The 19140-nt window shown below is 37.5% G+C and overlaps 1 protein-coding gene across 1 annotated transcript in view; it reads left to right on the top strand.

Annotated features, from left to right (window-relative positions):
- CCDC102B (coiled-coil domain containing 102B) overlaps positions 1 to 19140 on the top strand; it is a 162371-nt gene that overhangs the window by 46826 nt on the left and 96405 nt on the right. Inside the window, exon 5 of the mRNA XM_068397057.1 lies at positions 13343 to 13447. Coding sequence (XP_068253158.1) covers positions 13343 to 13447 — 105 coding nt within the window. The remainder of the gene's footprint in view (positions 1 to 13342; positions 13448 to 19140) is intronic.

Genomic DNA, 19140 nt, shown 5'->3' with positions numbered 1-19140 from the left:
GAGAAAAGGCTGAGAGCACTGTGACTGTTCAGTCTGGAGAAGAGAAGGCTCAGGGGGATCTTATTAATGTTTGTAAATACCTGAAGGGAAGGTGTAGAGAAGATGGAGCCAGGCTTTTTTCAGTGGTGCCCGGTGACAGGACCAGAGGCAATGGGCACAAACTGAAACACAGGAGTTTACCTCTGGAAACTGGGAAACAACACTCATACTGTGAAGGTGATCGAGCACTGGCACAGGTTGCCCAGAGAAGCTTCTGAATCTCCCACCTTGAAGATATTCAAAAGCCATCTGGACATGGTCCTGTGCAACCAGCTCTGGGTGGTGCTGCTTGAGCCAGGGGGTTTAGACCAAATGACCTCCAGAGGTCCCTTCCAACCTCAACCCTTATGTGATTCTAGGATGCTATTTGCAGAATGAAAAGGAGGAGATGGGGAATTGCCATTGGTAAGATATCCTCTACTTTTTCTTCAAGTAATAGAACCTTTCAGTACATCTACTGTTTCCCATAATGTAATATAGCTACAAGGCCAATTGATGTGTCTTCATAAAATTATATATTTATATATGGGTTGAGTATATATATATAATGAGACAATATGAGTACATTCTTCTAAAAAGAACACTATAAATTTTAAAGGAACAAATTACTTGATGGATCATATATTATTGGTAATTTAATTATAATTAAATTCTTTCAGTGAGTAAATAGGTCTCACTTATCACATTCATCTTATGGGGGAAGGGAGGAAAATTTCAGGATGTTTCCTAGTGTCTTAATAGATAGGATATTTGTAACAGAGAGATATTATTAAACCAGCTTAAAAAAAGTAAAACATTATGGCAAATTTGTCAAAATGTAGGAGGAACAGAACTTGGACATCCTGTAGAGATTTCTAATCTTTTTTCTAATTTAGAAATCCAGATTTTAATTTTTCTTGGGAGAGGGGCATTGTTTCTGTCTAAGATGCAGCAAAGAGCAAGCAGCAAACCTTCTTCTGACAAGTCACATCAGCAGATGAGTTCCCCATTCCTTGCATCAGGGAGTCTCCTGTTGCTATTTTTCACTGTTTCCTTCTAGTGATCCTGAGTGGCTCAGGGTCACCCACCAGAGTGGCTTCTAATCAACAGCAAGGGCAGTGAACCTGTTCTGAAAGTGTAAGTTATCTGGTGGGGCATGAACATTCTTCCTAGTGTGAGAAGTCACCAGCTTCCAGCCTTCTTCATCATGGAATTTTCCACTTTCCAGCTTCATAGGCATAGGCTCTTCCTGCCCCTCCCCTACAGTTGAAGGTTTGGGCTCTTGAAGCTGCAAGGTTTCAGAGATCTCCTCCATCTGTTTCTCATCCTCTCTGATGCTGTGCTGTCTAGTGGCCTCTTCCCGTAGCTCTTTCATAAGGAAGCACAACCCCTTGACAACTCCACACCTCCTGCAGGCTTGGAGACCATGTGCCCAGCAAGAGGCTCAAGGGACTCCCTGCAGCCTGACACTTGCAGACCTGCATCCTCCTTCTGAAGCTCTGTCTGAGTTCAAGAGTCTTATAGTGAAGGGACAGTTATTCAGTGGCTCCTTATGTGGCAGTAGCAGGTACCCACAAGTTCCTCAGAGGGTTCCCATGAGTCCCCCAACAATGCCTGACAAAGTGCCCAGAAACTCAGGAAGAGACTTAAAACAGAATACTCTCAACTTCAACCTGGAGAATGTAGTCACAGTAATTGTTTCATTTAGGCTACTTAGAAATTCAATCAATATCAATATTATGCTAAAATTCAAGAACAGTTCTTAAATAAATATTTTATTTTGAGATATGCAAATATATGGTCTGCTACCTTTTATATGAGAGCTTCCCAACCAGGAAAGATCATAAAATATTGAAATATTTAATATGAGACAAAGCTGCACTGAGAATGACCACTGAGATGAGGCAGATATTCTGTTTTATTTTGCAAGGTGGATGAAGATGGTCATGTTTAGTTTTTATTATTTCTATTATTTTCACTAATTAAATTTGCATATAGACAATGCATTAGTGCACATAATAATCAAGTGTACTTTTTAATATATATGTGACCACAGAATCAGTTTTGTCTGTGACTTCTCTTCGCTTCTTGCTGATAAGAAAAATGACAAATATTTGTGTGAACTGGTAACGTATGAGGTTTGCATCTTGAACTACAGATTACTGAGTTCTGTTCTGAAAGATAATAAAGTATGTGGTTCATTTTTCATGTGTGTTAGTAACTTAGCTGATCAGGACATGTGGACATGTTTGATATATTGCCTGGCTGTAAAAATGAATAAAGCATTTATGTATTTGTTCACTTTAGATGGTGGGAGAAAGCACCTCAGTTTCCAAGACAGCCTACAAATGGTTTGCCATTTGGCTTATATCTCAATAGAACTGTTTTCTTATGTAAGAAGACTTCATTTGTCAGTATTCTTGCCTGGAAAAATTCTTTAATGTTATGTAGCTATTAGAATGCATGTCATCGTCCCTTTTCCCCTGGATACATGCACTAAAATAAAGGACATGAGATGTGTGAATTTTCCACATAGTGTGACTGTGAATGTTAATTTCAGTATTTCAAGAATACATGCCTTTTATCAGATTGCTTTCTTTTTTTTTTTTTTTTTAATATGAGGAAGTAAACCAAACAAAAACATCGAATGGGAACCTCTGCTGTTTGGTGGTCTTTGTTTTTTTGTTTATTTGTTTTGTTTTTAATTTAATTTGATTGATAACTCCTTTTGATACCAGTTGGTCTTCTGTAAAGCTGATTTTCATATTAGTTTATGGATAAGTACACAGGTGCTTTGTACAAATTCTTTGTTATTCTGTAGCTTCTGACTATGTACACTAATGAATTGGCAGCAGCAATTCATGAAGTTTATTTACTTCAGAAACAAAGTATGTTATTGTTGCCATAATAATATGGGATACTATATATATATATACCAAAAGATTGAAGAGATACAAACAGAATTACAAGCATCCTAAATCCTTGTGGCAGAACTATTTATTTATTTGTTTGTTTGTTTGTTTGTTTACTGATTGATTGATTCCTAAAAAGGAGTAACATCTTTCAGGATAATATCTATCAAACTCTCATAAGTAGGGCTGTAGAATTAACGACCACACCTTTATGGGGCTACTGTCTTTCGAAGAGGTTGTAGATGCTTTTCAGTGGCCCTAGTTTTGCTAAGGCTCATTGAGTTTAGCTGCAAAATGAAATTCGCTTGTAGCAAGCCTCTTATTCATTAATTGTAAACATTTTAACATTGCAGTGTTTTGGCTATGTAAGATGTATTTTCAGTTTCTGATAGGAGACCTTTCAACCAATCTATTTACCACCAAGTTTTGGGCACTGGCAAATATTGTTATTGTAGACCTTTTTTTCTGCCTGAAGACAGTACAAGTGCAGAATTCTTTCTCCTGCAGGTGTAACTAAGGCAGATTTTTTGTCTTTTAATTCCATTTGATGGACTTCGATTTCAGAAGGAACCCAACTACTTCCCTTCAGTTTTAAATGCTAATTCTAATCATCAGCTAGGTCATAGTTCACCTGACAGATTTACTGTTCTTCTCCATCAACAGTAAAATCTATCTTGCAGGCCACTGGGGATATGGAATTTTTTGTTTACTTAATGTTATATTAAATCAGGAAGAATCTGAGATAGTAAGGCTCTAAGAAGGAATCATATAATTAATTACGTAAATATGAAAATAGACATTATGTGGGAGAAGAGACAGCTAAAATAGCACAAGATGTGTCAGAAAAAAATAATCATACTTTTATTTGTTTTTTAAATATTCGAACATTCATGATATTTTGGCAAGCCTACAAGAATGTCTACTTGACAGAATTGTCCTTACATCTTATGGCTCTCAGATATTCCATTTATAGTATGTGTTTGTATATCTTTATTCTAACAGTCCTTTCTGGTTCTAAATGGTTTCCTAGATATTTTTTCAATAACTTGCTATTCATGTATGAAAATGTGAAATAAGTAAGCAGTACTGTAGAACTTGGTAGACACTGACAGTTTGGATAGTCCTCTAGTCTCAATCTTTTTATGAATTGTGATTGCAGTGAAGAAGAGTAGCATACAGAAGAAACTTTCTGTATTTGTTCAGTCGTCTTCCTTATTTTTTCCACTTGAAAAATGTAAATATATCTTGTTTTAAATAAGATAAAACATAAAAACACTTCATAATTTTACAGTAAAAATGAGTACATGATGTGTTGATGTTCTCTTTACTGATCTCAACAGTTTAGATAAGTAAAAGTAGTTACTTTGAAGTTTTTAATTATTTTCAGATCATTGGTGAAAGTAGAATTTTGGACAGTCATTATGGATAATTTTCTCTGATACTTATTGAAGAAAAACTTTTTTTCTTGAATGCATAGTAGATTCTCCTAACAGCATGTAGTTGATATTAAACAATTCTTCTTGTGAATTCATTGTTTTAAGTGGGGCTCCACCAGATACATTACGATCCTTCCAGATGCTACGTTTGAGACATGAATGCAGCAAACATCTGAAATATCAGGACTATCACATGCTGATAAGCATGTTAATGTGGACTGGTAAAACTGCATTATGGATTATTTAAGACGGAGACCATTCCTAGTTTTTCAGTGAAGATTTTAATGTTTATTTAGTTTAATGTAATACTTAGTCCATATCAACTTGAACTTAAAAGAAACACATAAAAGCAGTGCCAAAATCAACATATAAAGAAAGATCTGTGAGATCAAGGGTAATTTTCCCCACCTCACTCCCAGCACTTTCATTTTCTTGAACTTATTTATGCCTCTCTGGATATATTATTCATAAATGTTGTAAAGGTTCAGCCTTTATGTTTTTTATGTATCTATGGACAACTTAGATTCCTGCATAAATCACTTGTGGTAAATTAGTCGTGCACACAAAGGAATATTTTCTCTGTGTGCAGATGGGGAAGAGGAAAATAAATGCCAGTAAATCAGCAACTTTTCTTTTAATGTCAACATAGTGCAATGATATCAGCTTGCGGCAGACAAACATTTGAGTAGTTCCAGGAGGAAGAAATATTTGATTACTGAGCATGCTGGAGCTCAGATACATGCACTGTTATGAATATAAGCATTCATTAAAAAGTTCAATTTGTTTCAAGGCTTGGTGTCTCAAGATACTGTCAGGCACAATAACATTCATCATGCTTTCAGGATAGTTTCTGATGGACTAAATGGTGTTCTTGGCAGAGTTGCTCACAATAAGAAAAAAAGCAGAGTAAATTTATGTTTTACTATATTGAATATTGAAGTACTTGTCAAATAAAAAGGTAGACAACATTTGTCTTCCTTTTCCCGTTGAAGGAGTGCTATGGATTCTGGTAGTCTTTGATTACTTCTTTTAGATTAAAAAGGAAAAGATTTCTAGAAACAGTCACATACACTGTAAATAATCATTGCAAAACTGCCTCATGTCACACATGGTGAGTAGTAGTTTTGCTTGCCAGCAAGCATCACACCTCTGCACAGCAGTGCTGGGCTTGGAAGCAGGCAAGCTAGTGGGTTTCCTTTCAGACCTAGGAACTTTTGCAGTTGTCACCAAGCTCTTACAGAATTCTGGCAGTAAAAATCTCAAAACAAATACAATAAATAAAAAAACACCCTCTCCCCAACAAAATAAAGGGTATATTGCAGGTAATGAAGATTTTTTAAAGTAATTCCTATCCGCTTGGACATGGATGTCTTGCTTATGTGAAGTCTGTCTTCCTCTTGCACCTTTCCTAAAGGGAGATATGCAGTGGGATGGAACCACTGTCATCTTCCAAGTTCTGTAGACACTTTTGACAGAAAACCAAAAGGGATTTCAGAGAATCAGATTCAGCAATCTAACTGATCTCTTCTGCTTGTATATAATATCTATTTGAAGATGCTTCTGCCTGTATCAGGTTTTTCCTGATCTTCCAGTACAGACATTTTTTTCTCCCAGTTGTGTTGAGAGAGTATCTTTAACGGTTTGATACCATTCCTTTTAGATCATTGATGAAAAAGCTTCAGACCCAATATTATAACTATGTTACAAATTGTAACAGTGTTTGACAATACATTCTTAATGAAGAAATGTGACACTTCCACTTGATGGTGCACTCCTCAGGCAGAGCTTGTTTTTTAATTTATTTGATACAATCTACCTAGGTGCCATATTCAAGGCAAATGCACTTTTGCCGTTCCTTCTAGCAGCTGCAACAAATTCAATATTTTAGAAGCTGATGACATCTCACAAATAAACAAAACTACCACTGTGAAACGGCAGATTCTCTGTGCTTGCATTTCTTGTCAATGTGCAATAACTTGGAAGATAATTGGCAAAATGGTTGCACAACTATTGAGTTTTTGTCTCTGGCTTTGAAAGCCATTGGATATGACCTTTTTTGAGAGACAGTATTCCTCTCTGAGTTACAGAAAAGGAACATTTGCTTCAGAAACAAAGATCTTTCTTGTGCTGAGTTTTGTAAGCAACTGTGGGGACAAGATCTGTAAGAGTTAAATTCACTGATTACTTTACAAAGCTGTGTAGTTATTTCAATAGATTTTCTTTTTTAGGAGGGTGACATGATCCCTAATTCATAATCACCCTGCGGCTCATTTAACTTTCAGTTCAATCTGCCTCTTGCTTTAAGTTTGTAGAATAATTTGTAGTGTAGATGAGTGAAAAATACCTCCATGCACAATATAGTGAGGATATCAAGAATCTTGAAAATGTGTATTCATTCAACCTGCTTTAAAACCCAGAAAAGTCCTGTGCGCTCGTTTAAAGCACACATAAACATATTGATTTTAAATTTTCATTTTACATCTGTACAAGATGAAATAGATGTTTTGCAGGTATTCGAGTGAGGCTGCCAGAGGTTTCTTTTTATTAGTTTAAACAGGAATTCTTGCGTCTCTGGGTCACAAGTTTGTAGGCCATATCTGGCTTGCCTGTAGATTATTAGTATGAAGACAGAGTTAGAAGTTAATGTTTTGGAGTGGTTGAGTAAGTTTCAGATTGCAAATAAATAAAATAAACTCTTCTGTTTTCAGTCTGTTCTGCTGTGGAAAAAGCCTTGCATGTAATGTGAAGTATCTTGTATGGGCAACTTTTATTTAAGATGTCTGGAGAATCTTTCTCAGAAAATGTTGTTAAAAAGTGACAGTTTTGTAAAAGAAAAACCTTTTGCAGAGCGAATATCTAGTTGATTTGGCGTTTTTATTTCTGATATCATTGTCATTCAGATCAAATCAAAACTACAGCTTTTTACCATAATGCTTGTCTTCTGTCCATCTCTAATTTAAATGCTTTCCTTAGAAACCTGGAGATCATAACTCTCTAAATACACTTTCCTAACTTTTCCCAAGTTTTGTGGGAAGCTAACAAAACTTTGTGCTAAAACCAAACAAAAATTGCTGCTTTCTTAATCTCCATTGCTCCTGAGAGGTGTGTAGAAAATTTTCTGTTTTCCACCTGAAATCATATTGACTGTTACATCTCCTCTTTGTCATCCCTTTTTGCTGTCAGTACTTCCACTAAAAAATTAGTAGGCAGCTTAATTGTTGTTCTCCACCGTACCCCATCTTCACTGAAGGGATGGAGAAAAATCTTGTTTCAATAAAACTTTTTGAGCCTCAACCACTGTTTATTACCTTGAACTGAACTACAGCATTAAGATTTTCCTGCCAATGGACTGTACCAGGAGTAGTTCCTTTTTCTGTATCTCTTTTGCTCAGGGCCTCTATTTTTTATATTAGTCATAAAATGGTGTAGGTTAGCCCTAAGACATAATTACCCAGTTTCAAAAGGTCTGTACACTGTACTTCATTTCCACCATTCACCTTAGCAATTATCCACTTCACTGACAGTACCTTGACCTCACACTATGCTTCCACCATTATTCTGATCTTCCTATTGAAAAGCAAAATTCAGTGCAAGTTTGTGGAGACATTTTCTGGAGAGAAAATATTTGCATTTCAATGGAAAATGAAACATTCCAAGTTTTTTCACACATAACATTGACTTGCAAATTGTTTCTTTCACTTGTTGCTTTCAATTCCTTTATAAATCAGAATCTGTAATTCCACCCAAGAACATCTAAAATACTTTTCTGTACACATATGACAATGTATATTTTACATGGGAAAAAAGCCCTGAAATTCTTTTCAGTGTAGACGTGAGATAGGTATCACTGCTATTCAGTCAATTTGCATTTTTTTGCTTGAAGTTTCAGTAATAAATTTCAAAATGAAAAAAAAATTACTGTTCCTGTGAAATGTTTTTATGTGAAAAGTGAAAGGTGACAGTAGACTTTAAGGCAGAAATAGATTAATTTAAAGGCCATATTTTTTTTCACGTAATGAAGAGGGGAAAAAAAAGTTTAAAAAAATGCCAGGTTACCTTTAAAGAAACACAGGAACATGTCTATGTGTATACAGATATACATATGTCACGGTTTAAAGCTGGGCTGGCTATTAAACCTGTGGCAGACGCTCTCTGTTAACCCTCCATCCCACCCCCAAAGGGAAAGGGAAAGGGAAAAGGGAGAGAGACTTATGGGTTGGAAAGTTAAAACAGTTTTAATGAACTATAATAATGAAAAAGAGTATAATAATAACAATAGAAATAATCAAATATATACAAATATATATACAAAACCAAGATTGAGCTCCCCGAAGTTGCACACGTCACCACCGGCACTGCAGGGCAGGCTCCGGAGAGGTCCAGGCTGGGCCTAGTGACGGTCGAGAGCTGGATTCAGGGATGCACTGATTGGGAGTGGGGGCAGCAGGAAAACAGACGGAGTCCTCTTCGGACACCAGCCATAGCAGAAAGAGAGCGAGACCCTCGTGATCCCCCCGCTTTATACTGAGAATGACGTGTATGGGATGGAATACCATACCCTCGTTGGTCAATTTTGGGTCACCTGCCCTGTCCACTCCTTCCTGCAGGTGCGACCCCCCTTCGGCTCTTCACTCGTAAGCAGTGAGGAATTTAGCAGTGACCTTGGTTTCTCTAAGACTAAGTACAGCAAGAGCCTTTCCGCATAACATCCCTACCGGTGCCTCAGCAACAACTACAAACTTCGAGTGTTATCAGTCCTAGAAGCAGACACTGTCTGCAAAACATGCAGTTAGTTTCAGAAAGTGCAGTTAGTTAGAAGAGACTTAGCTAAAAGTAAAAATCACTGAGAGGAAAATTGGCTTGGTTTAGGCCAAACCAGGACAACATATATGTACGTACTTTATATACATATATACTCACAGAAATTTCATTAGGACATTTTGAAACAGCTAATGCTTTTTGCATGTTTGCCTTGTGTTGCATTTTCAATAACCATCTGTCTCAACTTCCTTACCAAGAAAAGTTCCTCTAGCTGCTTTCCTCATCTTGCTGTGTTAGGTCTCACAATTGTTTTTTCTGGCTGAGTAGTGGAAAGGAAAGCAGGTCTGCACAAGTTACTTGCACAATGGATGAGGTGATTTTCAACCTTTTGAAACTGTATAGCATGGAGTAGATCAGGAGATCCCAGGGTGCATTGAAGCTCAGTGAGGGGGAATAGGTCCCTCACAGAGCAGCTCTAGTTGTACAGTTATGAAACAGTCTACAAAGCCTGTCAGCATATGTAACTACTCCTTTTCTTCTTTTTTTTTTTTTTTTTAAGTGAGAAAGTTACTTTCTCTAAAGGCAGGGAGCTCATAATTGGAAAACAAGGTTGGTGAGTTTTTTCAGTTGAAAACAAAATGACATTGAAAATCTTGTTTCTAGAGGGAAAGAGAATCCTGAGGCTTTGTTTGGTTTGGTTTGCTTTGCTTTGTTTTAATGAGAGGAATACATTCTCAAAAATCTGAATTAATACTAGCATTGCCTTTAGACATTACATTTAATCTTCTCTGGAAGCTAAAGCACCAAGTTATAAAAAGACCTTTCTTACAACATCTCAAAGAGGGCTGAGCAGACTTGGGTGTATTCTGAAAGACCATTACACTCCAAGATTCTGTGCACAAAATTATGATAAAGAGATCATTAAATATTTAATTTTGCTTTATTCTTCCTAACTCAATTCCAGACCTGATTTTTTGCTTTGCTTTAGTCTCTACGCATTTTGGTAGAACGATATGAGTGATAGAGAAGCATCTTCCGAAAGTGTTTAAGTTTATATGTTAAACTTCTTAAAAATACAGCTCTCAGAATCATAGAATCATTTTGGTTGGAAAAGACCTTTAAGATCATCAAGTCCAGCCATAAACCTAACACTGCCAAGTCCACCACTAAACCATGTCCCTAAGCACCACATCTACACGTCTTTTAAATACCTCCAGTGATGGTGACTCCACCACTTACTAGGGCAGCCTGTTCCAATGCTTGACAACCCTCTCGGTGAAGAATTTTTTCCTAATATCCAATCTAAACCTCCTCTGGCACAACCTGAGGCCATTTCCTCTCATCCTATCGCTTGTTACCTGGGAGAAGAGACTAATACCTGCCTCTCTACAACCTCCTTTCAGGTAGTTGTATACAGCAATAAGGTCTCCCTTCAGCCTCCTTTCCTCCAGACTAAACAACCCCAGTTCTCTCGGCCACTTCTCATAAGACTTGTGCTCTAGACCCTTCACCAACTTTGTTGCCCTTCTTTGGACTCGCTCTAGCACCTCAATGTCTTTGTTGTAGTGAGTGGCCCAAAACTGAACACAGTATTTGAGGTGCGGCCTCACCAGTGCCAAGTACAGGGGTACGATTACTTCCTTAATCCTGGTGGCCACACTATTTCTGATACAAGCCAGGATGCTGTTGGCTTTCTTGGCCACGTGGGCACACTGCTGGCTCATATTCAGCTGGCTGTCAACCAGCACCCCTAGGTCCTTTTCCGTCAGGCAGCTTTCCAGCCACTCTTCCCCAAGCCTGTAGCATTGCATGGGATTGTTGTGACCCAAGTGCAGGACCCAGCACTTGGCCTTGTGAAATCATACTTCAATTAGAAAAACAGTAGTGCAATTCTTGAATAGGATATCACTGCTGTGAATATCTCTGTTTCATCTTTGAAGTAAGGTGAACAGCAAGAGAATGTAACATTATAACTTCTAACCCTCTTTAAAAAAAGTAATATGTATAACTGACTCAACTTTCTTTTTTTAGGGATTCAAATGAACAACTAAAAGCTGTAATAATACTGTACATTCGCAAGTTTTCGGAGGCCTTTGTAGTGTACATACTGTTGCTTCTATCATGGGCAATCAGTAAGCCATTAAGATGTTTTATTTCCTAATTAAATTAAGAAAGTGAAGCTAATTCATGGAACAAGTAGCTGAACTTGCATAGGAAATATTTCTCACAGAAATTCTCTAAGAATAAGTACAGCAAGAGCCTTTCTGCATAACATCCCTACCGGTGCCTCAGTGATAACTACAAACTTCGAGCGTTATCAGTCCTAGAAGCAGACACTATCTGCAAAACATGCAGTTAGTTTCAGAAACTGCAGTTACTTAGAAAAAGCTTAGTTGAAAGTAAAAATCACTAAAAGGAAAATTGGTTCTGTTTTAGTCCAGACCAGGACATGCCCATACCTAAATAATGTAAGCCTTTGGACATTATAGACCTCATTTTCAAATGGATAGGCTTATGGTCGAGGTCTGATTTATACATGGGAACTGTTTGAAACATCAGCACTGCTGTTTGGTTTTTATTGTTCTTCGTCATGAGAACATGAAGCTTGTGGAGCTTGTTTCTTCCCCCTGCTTTACTCAGTCTTTTTGGAGAATCCTCTAGTTTATCGTATACAGAATACTAGTTAGAGAAATATCTGGAAAAATATTATTATTGTTAATAAAAATTCACTTGTTATTTCCATCGAATATGAAATTTGTCTTTAGTAGAGAGACTTAAAAAGACTTTCCTCTGAAAATCTGAATGAGCCTCTTTATAGAGTTTCTAATTGTTTTTATTTGCCCAGAAATAAGTTGGGAACAGACAAGTTTACTGTTTGATTTAGCTAGATAATCAAATTGTTACAATTCATAGGGTCTGAATTATGTTTCTCTGATGCTGTAACACTTCATTCTCTTTGCTTCGTGTTCAGTAGTTTTCATTATTTGCCAGAAATTGATTTTAAAATAAAAGTAACTGATATCTGAAAAAGTACACCCCTCTGGCTCTTTCTAAAGCCTTGTTGACACAGGCATCCTGTTTCTTCAATGAAGAAGTGTCTTGCACTGTTGTCATCCTCTGCTTTTATCAAATAATCGATTTTAATTCTCACAGAACTGAAAATTCTGAGGTTCTTAAAATTTCGGCTTTTATGTATTAGCATTTCTCTTCTTTTTTTCATCTCAGTTGAAAGAACTGGAATCTTTAATTTTCAAAATTTTTTATCTATCTTAGTGACTTTTAATCTTCTCCTAAGTACCAGTTAATAATAACTTGTTAATTGTAAGTACTTGTCAATAATAATCTTCTGATAAATATATGTTAATACCTGATAAGTACCTGTTTTGTGCTATAAAAATAAATCAATTTTGCCAGTTTTTCTTTTGAAATCTGAGGAACATTTCATATATTCTTTACAAAACCTCTGTCTAGTTGTCTCTGAAGAGTAAATAAAATCAGGTTTTAGATAATTACATTATATGACTTAGTAATATGGCTTTTTGTTGATATATTTAATTCATCCTATATGTAAATTAGATAAATTAATTCAGAAAGCTTGTTTATCCTAAATTAAAGTTACAGCATTGGCCATAAAAGATAATATTTCCCTTAAGACTATTAATTGTGACCTCAAGAAACAGGGTAGTGTGAAAACTTAAATATCCTTCCTCTGGTTATTAGGATAGCGGTTTCTAGTACTGAAGACATACTTTAGAACTTCTTCAGTTTAATAAATACTCCTTATAGTCCTTCTAAAGTTTAAACAGAGCGTAACTAAAAATGTGCTGATTTTTCATCTTCTGGGGAATAAAAAGTTCACTTTGACAGTGTCAGGCCAAAATCAGTCTCAATGTTATTTAAAACATTTTTTTAAATTATTTTTTTTAATACTGTTGTTCCATAAATAGCAGGGAAAAAAATAAGGTTTGATTGCCAGTTACTGTATTAAAACATTACCTATGCTTGACTTTTGTAAAGGTACAATTAATACACTTATTTTTTTTTCTTTTCAAATTCAATTACTTAACTTTATGAAACATTTCTAAGATGCCCACCTCACTCTGAGGTGAGGCCATTAGCCTCACCCTGTAAAGAACAGGGATTTTTAATCATATTATTCCTCTTTCTTTTTTCTCTCTTTCGGTTGTTCTTCCCCCCCACCTCAACCCTTCCCAGCTGGAAAGATTGCAGTTTGAGAATACTTCTGAATGGGGCAAGAGAGAGAGACTTGAAGCAGAAAAGCAAAGTTTGGAAGAAGAGAACAGAAGATTGAAGTATCAGGTAAAAGAAATTCAGGGACTTCTGGAGATGAAAAATAAAGCAACACTAACTAAATTGAGTTGTGATCATCAAAATGTACAAAGTTAAGCTGTTGGTTAAAAATAAGGTAAGTGCATTGCTTAGTTTGGTTACTTGGGGAGCATTGCCCAAAAGAAATACTGTTTCATAATGTTAAAATATGTCCCTAAAACAAGGGTTGTGCAAGATAGAACAGCCCTGTCTGCATCTCAGACCTGGACAATTAGAACTCAGTGTCTTTGAATTTTTGTAGAGTACAGAAATAGAAAGAAATATCTTTTCATTTTTAAAAGGAGCAGAGGGAAATGACAAGTCTGACAAGACTAGAGTGCAAAAGTGAAGACTGGGAGGAACAGAAGAGATTAAGTAAACTTAAGTAAACAGGAACAGCAAATTGCAATTCACACATATAGCTTGACTTTATAAAATATCTTGCATAACAAACACCTGTTTTGGATTTTTCTTTACTGGTATTTATTTTATCATAGCCTATCACATCATATCATATCATATCATATCAATCAGCATTTTCATGATTTTTTTGTAATGCAAGTAATTTGAGGTTGGAGGTGAGGCCAGAAAGACGCTTATTTGCTAAGACTTGTTACTGTATTTCAAATATCTTTCAGTTATATCAAAGTATTGGGTGTTTGTTAGTTTTTTTAAAATGCTTCTTACATAGAATACTAGACATCTGTGATGAGCTCTGTCTGTTACTATCTCTAACTGACACAACTTCAAATCTTTTCATCAAAGTCGAAAGGCAGAGATCGACCCCAGTCACCTCTGTTTCCTTGTCATAAAAGTGAATGTCCCTTCAGTGTTTGCCTTTTCATAGCTGATGGTTTTAGGATAAGATTGTCTTCAAAACTATTAATTATCAGCTTAAAGAAGAAAATTTAAAATTGTATTTTAGTGTCAGCTGAAGCTATGTAATCCATCATCTGGTGGATTGGTAACAGTTATCATCCGAAGACTAGGGAAGGAATGGATTTAAGTGCAGCTCTTTCTATCTCTGATTCACAAGAACTGCAAATCATGGAATCACAGAACAAGTCAGGCTGGAATGGACCTCAGGAGATCTTCAGTACGACCTCCTGCACAAAGCAAGGTCAGCTCTGAGGTCAGACCAGGTAGCTCAAGGCTTTGTCCAGTGGGATCTCATAAACTTCCAGGACTGCACAACCTCTCTGTGCAGCCTGTTTGTGATGGGTTGACCCCAGCTGGCAGGTAATCTCCCACTCAGTCCTCATTCACTCCTCAACAGTGGGATGGGGGAAAGAACTGAAAGGGAAAACTGAGAAAAAACTCATAGGTTGAGATAAAAACAGTTTAATAAGTGAAGGAAAAAAAAAGAAAAATATGTGTGATGGTTAGATGTTTAAGTTAGCAAAGGGGATCATATGCAAGATTGAAACCACAGCTGTCTAAAGATCTTTGTGCATCTTAATCTGAATGATTAGGTCTTTACTTAGCAAGTAGACACAAGGGATGTGGGTAATGTGTTATGGAATGAATTCCAGCGCAAAACACAGTTGCCTAATGCCTTAGCTTCTCCAAAACCTGTATTTGTGAGATGATTTAGGAGATCCATTGTAGTTGTTTAGAACAATATACAGTGTTATTAACTGATGTATGTCTGATTTATACTTTTAAAGATTATAAACAAAAGCCATTTTTTCTTTAATAACTGTTTTAGTAAGATTAAAAATGGTATCAATATACAGGTGTGAAGTCCTTATGTCCTTATCTAAATGATTTCATGTTGACACGTAATTATCTTGCTCTTTAATATGTATACTTCCACAGAATATAGAATGTGTGCAATCTTTTGCCTCTTATGATAGTAACTCATGCAAATTGAAGTTCTGAACACAAAAGTTAATATTTGTTATGTTTTGCACAAAATGTGAGTCTTTAATATTTTTCTTAGCTGGCGGTATGTTGGTTTAAAATGTTTCCATATGCAGTTTTTGAAACGTTAACTTCTGTTGTACAAGATGAGCAGAACTGATGAAACAATTGAGATCAGACATTGTTACTATGCAAGTTTATCGATTTTACTTATTGGAACCTGCATGAATAAACAGGGAACTGCTGGGCAAACTCAAGTGGAAGAAGAGAGTGTACAGATCACGGAAGGAGGGGCTGGCCACTTGGGAGGAATAGAAGTCTGTTGTCAGAGGATGTAGGGAGGCAACTAGGAAAGCTAAGGCCTCCTTGGAATTAAACCTTGCAAGAGAGGTCAAGGACAACAGAAAGGGCTTCTTCAAATACATTGCAGGTAAAACCAACACTAGAGGCAATGTAGGCCCACTGCTGAATGAGGTGGGGGCCCTGGAGACAGAGGATAAAAAGAAGGCGGAGTTACTGAATGCCTTCTTTGCCTCTGTCTATACTGCTGGAGACTGTCCTGAGGAGCTCCGGACCCCTGAGACCCCAGAGTGAGTCAGGATAGAGGAGAAGTCTGTCTTGGTTGATGAGGGCTGGGTCAGGGACCAATTAAGCAATCTGGACATCTATAAATCCATGGGCCCTGATGGGATGCATCCGCGGGTGCTGAGGGAGCTGGCGGAAGTCATTGCTAGGCCACTCTCCATCATGTTTGCTAAGTCGTGGGCAACGGGAGAGGTGCCTGGGGACTGGAGGAAAGCGAATGTCACTCCAGTCTTCAAAAAGGGCAAGAAGGAGGACCCAGGTAACTATAGACCGGTCAGCCTCACCTCCATCCCTGGAAAGGTGGTGGAACAACTTGTTCTTGGTGCTGTCTCTAGACACATCAAGGATAGGGGGATCATTAGGGGCAGTCAACATGGCTTCACCAAGGGGAAGTCATGCTTAACCAACTTGATAGCCTTTTATGAGGACATAACCCGGTGGATAGGTGATGGTAAAGCAGTGGATGTGGTCTATCTCGATTTCAGTAAAGCGTTTGACACGGTCTCCCACAGCATCCTCGCAGCTAAACTGAGGAAGTGTGGTCTGGATGATCGGGTAGTGAGGTGGATTGTGAACTGGCTGAAGGAAAGAAGCCAGAGAGTGGTGGTCAATGGGACTGAGTCCAGTTGGAGGCCTGTATCTAGTGGAGTCCCTCAAGGGTCGGTCCTGGGACCAGTACTATTCAATATATTCATTAATGACTTGGATGAGGGAATAGAGTGCACTGTCAGCAAGTTAGCTGATGACACAAAACTGGGAGGAGTGGCTGACACACCAGAAGGCTGTGCTGCCATTCAGAGAGACCTAGACAGGCTGGAGAGTTGGTTGGGGAGAAATTTAATGAAAAATAACAAGGGCAAGTGTAGAGTCCTGCATCTGGGCAAGAACAACTCCATGTATGAGTACAAGTTGGGGACAGACCTGTTGGAGACCAGCGTAGGGGAAAGGGACCTGGGGGTCCTAGTGGACAGCAGGATGACCATGAGCCAGCAATGTGCCCTTGTGGCAAAGAAGGCCAATGGCATCCTGGGCTGTATTAGAAGGGGTGTAGTTAGCAGGTCAAGAGAGGTTCTCCTCCCCCTCTACTCTGCCTTGGTGAGGCCACATCTAGAATATTGTGTCCAGTTCTGGGCCCCTCAGTTCAAGAAGGACAGGGAACTGCTAGAGAGAGTCCAGCGCAGAGCCACGAAGATGATTAAGGGAGTGGAACATCTCCCTTATGAGGAGAGGCTGAGGGAGCTGGGTCTCTTTAGCTTGGAGAAGAGGAGACTGAGGGGTGACCTCATTAGTGTTTATAAATATGTAAAGGGCAAGTGTCATGAGGATGGAACCAGGCTCTTCTCAGTGACATCCCTTGACAGGACAAGGGGCAATGGGTGCAAGCTGGAACACAGGAGGTTCCACATAAATATGAGGAAAAACTTCTTTACGGTGAGGGTGACTGAACACTGGAACAGGCTGCCCAGAGAGGTTGTGGAGTCTCCTTTTCTGGAGACATTCAAAACCCGCCTGGATGCACTCCCGTGTGATATGATCTAGGTAATCCTGCTCCGGCAGGGGGATTGGACTAGATGATCTTTCGAGGTCCCTTCCAATCCCTAACATTCTGTGATTCTGTGATTCTGTGTGAATGGAAAATACTTTTTAAATTAATAGCTGTATTATTTGAAAAATAGCATGACAACAAATATTAAATGGATCTAACTTGTTCATCTAGGAAGGGATAAAATGAAGAAAAAAACCCCTTGCTGATGGTGTAGATCAATACTCAAAACATGCTGTTTATGGAAAGAGGTTTTCTATTTCATCTGTGAATATGACCTTGAGACAAACTTAGACATTAATTTTAAGGAATAATAGAAGTTCTTTTGTATTATCTCTAATTATTACTATAAATATCTGGTTATTAAATATTTGATTAATTGAATATATTTTATAGTGGACTCGTACAGAATCTAAGTGCAAAATGCTAAACTGTGGAGTTTGTGGATGCATAGACCGAATTTTTTTTTTTAAGTTTAATTTCCATCTTTGATATGATAAGGTTATAAAGTTCTTAGGAAAAATTACATAGATTTTAAACATGGAATGATGGACAACATGTATTTTTAAGATGAAACTATTTTAGTTTAACATTATCTAGCAAGATGTTTTTTAAATCATCAACATTTTAGGTTTGACTTTTCAAAAGTAGGAAACACTCAATTTTTTTTATGCAAATAATTCAAAAAATTGTCTGTATTGAGTGAACATGACAAGGTTTTGGTAGCAGGGGGGCTTCAGTGGTGGCCTCTGGGAGGTCAGGAGCTGCCTTGACAGCCTGTCCATCTTACTTTCTCCCCCTGTCCTGTAGAGGAGGCGGGGTGAGAGAACAGCTGGGTGGGCATCTGGAAGCCAGCCAAGGTCATCCCACCACAATGTCAGAGGTGGGTGGATGTGTTCCTCACACTTCATAGGCAAAAAGCCATTTTTATGATAGCAACTTGAATGAGATTGTTTGTCTTCATATTTTTAACATAGAGGGACAATGTCTACTCTCTCCTCTTCCTTATATAAAAGATGTGAAAGTAGTATTCCTCCTAATTACAAAACGAGGTATTTGATGATGTGTTTCTTATATGGGAGAAACTAGTTATCCTGCTGTAGTTCTACAGTCTTTGTAATTTCACATTATCACCGAGCAATCTGTGTAAACTCTAATCTTTAGGGATACAAACTTTTGGTATGGGAATAGGATCATAGAATCATAGAATCATTTAGGTTGGAAAAAGCCTTTAAGATCATTGAGTTCAACCGCAAATCTAACACTGCCAAGTCCACCGCTGAACTATAGTTACAATGTGAATGATATGCTTCCTAACTTTAACTAAAAAACACTAGTAAAGACTGTGAAACTAAATTGCTGCTCCCTAAATCTGTTTTCTTGGTTGAATAAAGAATCAGAGTTCAATCCTTCCTTTTTTAAGATCTAGAAGAATCAAATTAACAAAAATTTCAAAACAAAAATTATCTGTTTCTGTACATCTCTAAGGAAGATGTTATAACACACTTGTACTCACTTCCAGATTCATTATCAAGATAGTATCTTTTTCTTCCTTTCTCCATAGATTAAGCAACTGTTTGAAACAGACTAACAAAGTACATGTGCTATGACAAAGATCTCAAAATGATTGAAGTATTGGGTTTATTAACTGAAGGGAAAAAAACACTGTAAATTTTTGGAAGTAGTGGTTACA

This window comes from Nyctibius grandis, chromosome 3 (genome assembly GCF_013368605.1).
Source record: "Nyctibius grandis isolate bNycGra1 chromosome 3, bNycGra1.pri, whole genome shotgun sequence".
Classification (NCBI taxonomy): domain Eukaryota; kingdom Metazoa; phylum Chordata; class Aves; order Nyctibiiformes; family Nyctibiidae; genus Nyctibius; species Nyctibius grandis.
The sequence above is the reverse complement of the archived record's forward strand: the minus strand, read 5'-3'. Positions and strand labels throughout refer to the sequence as shown.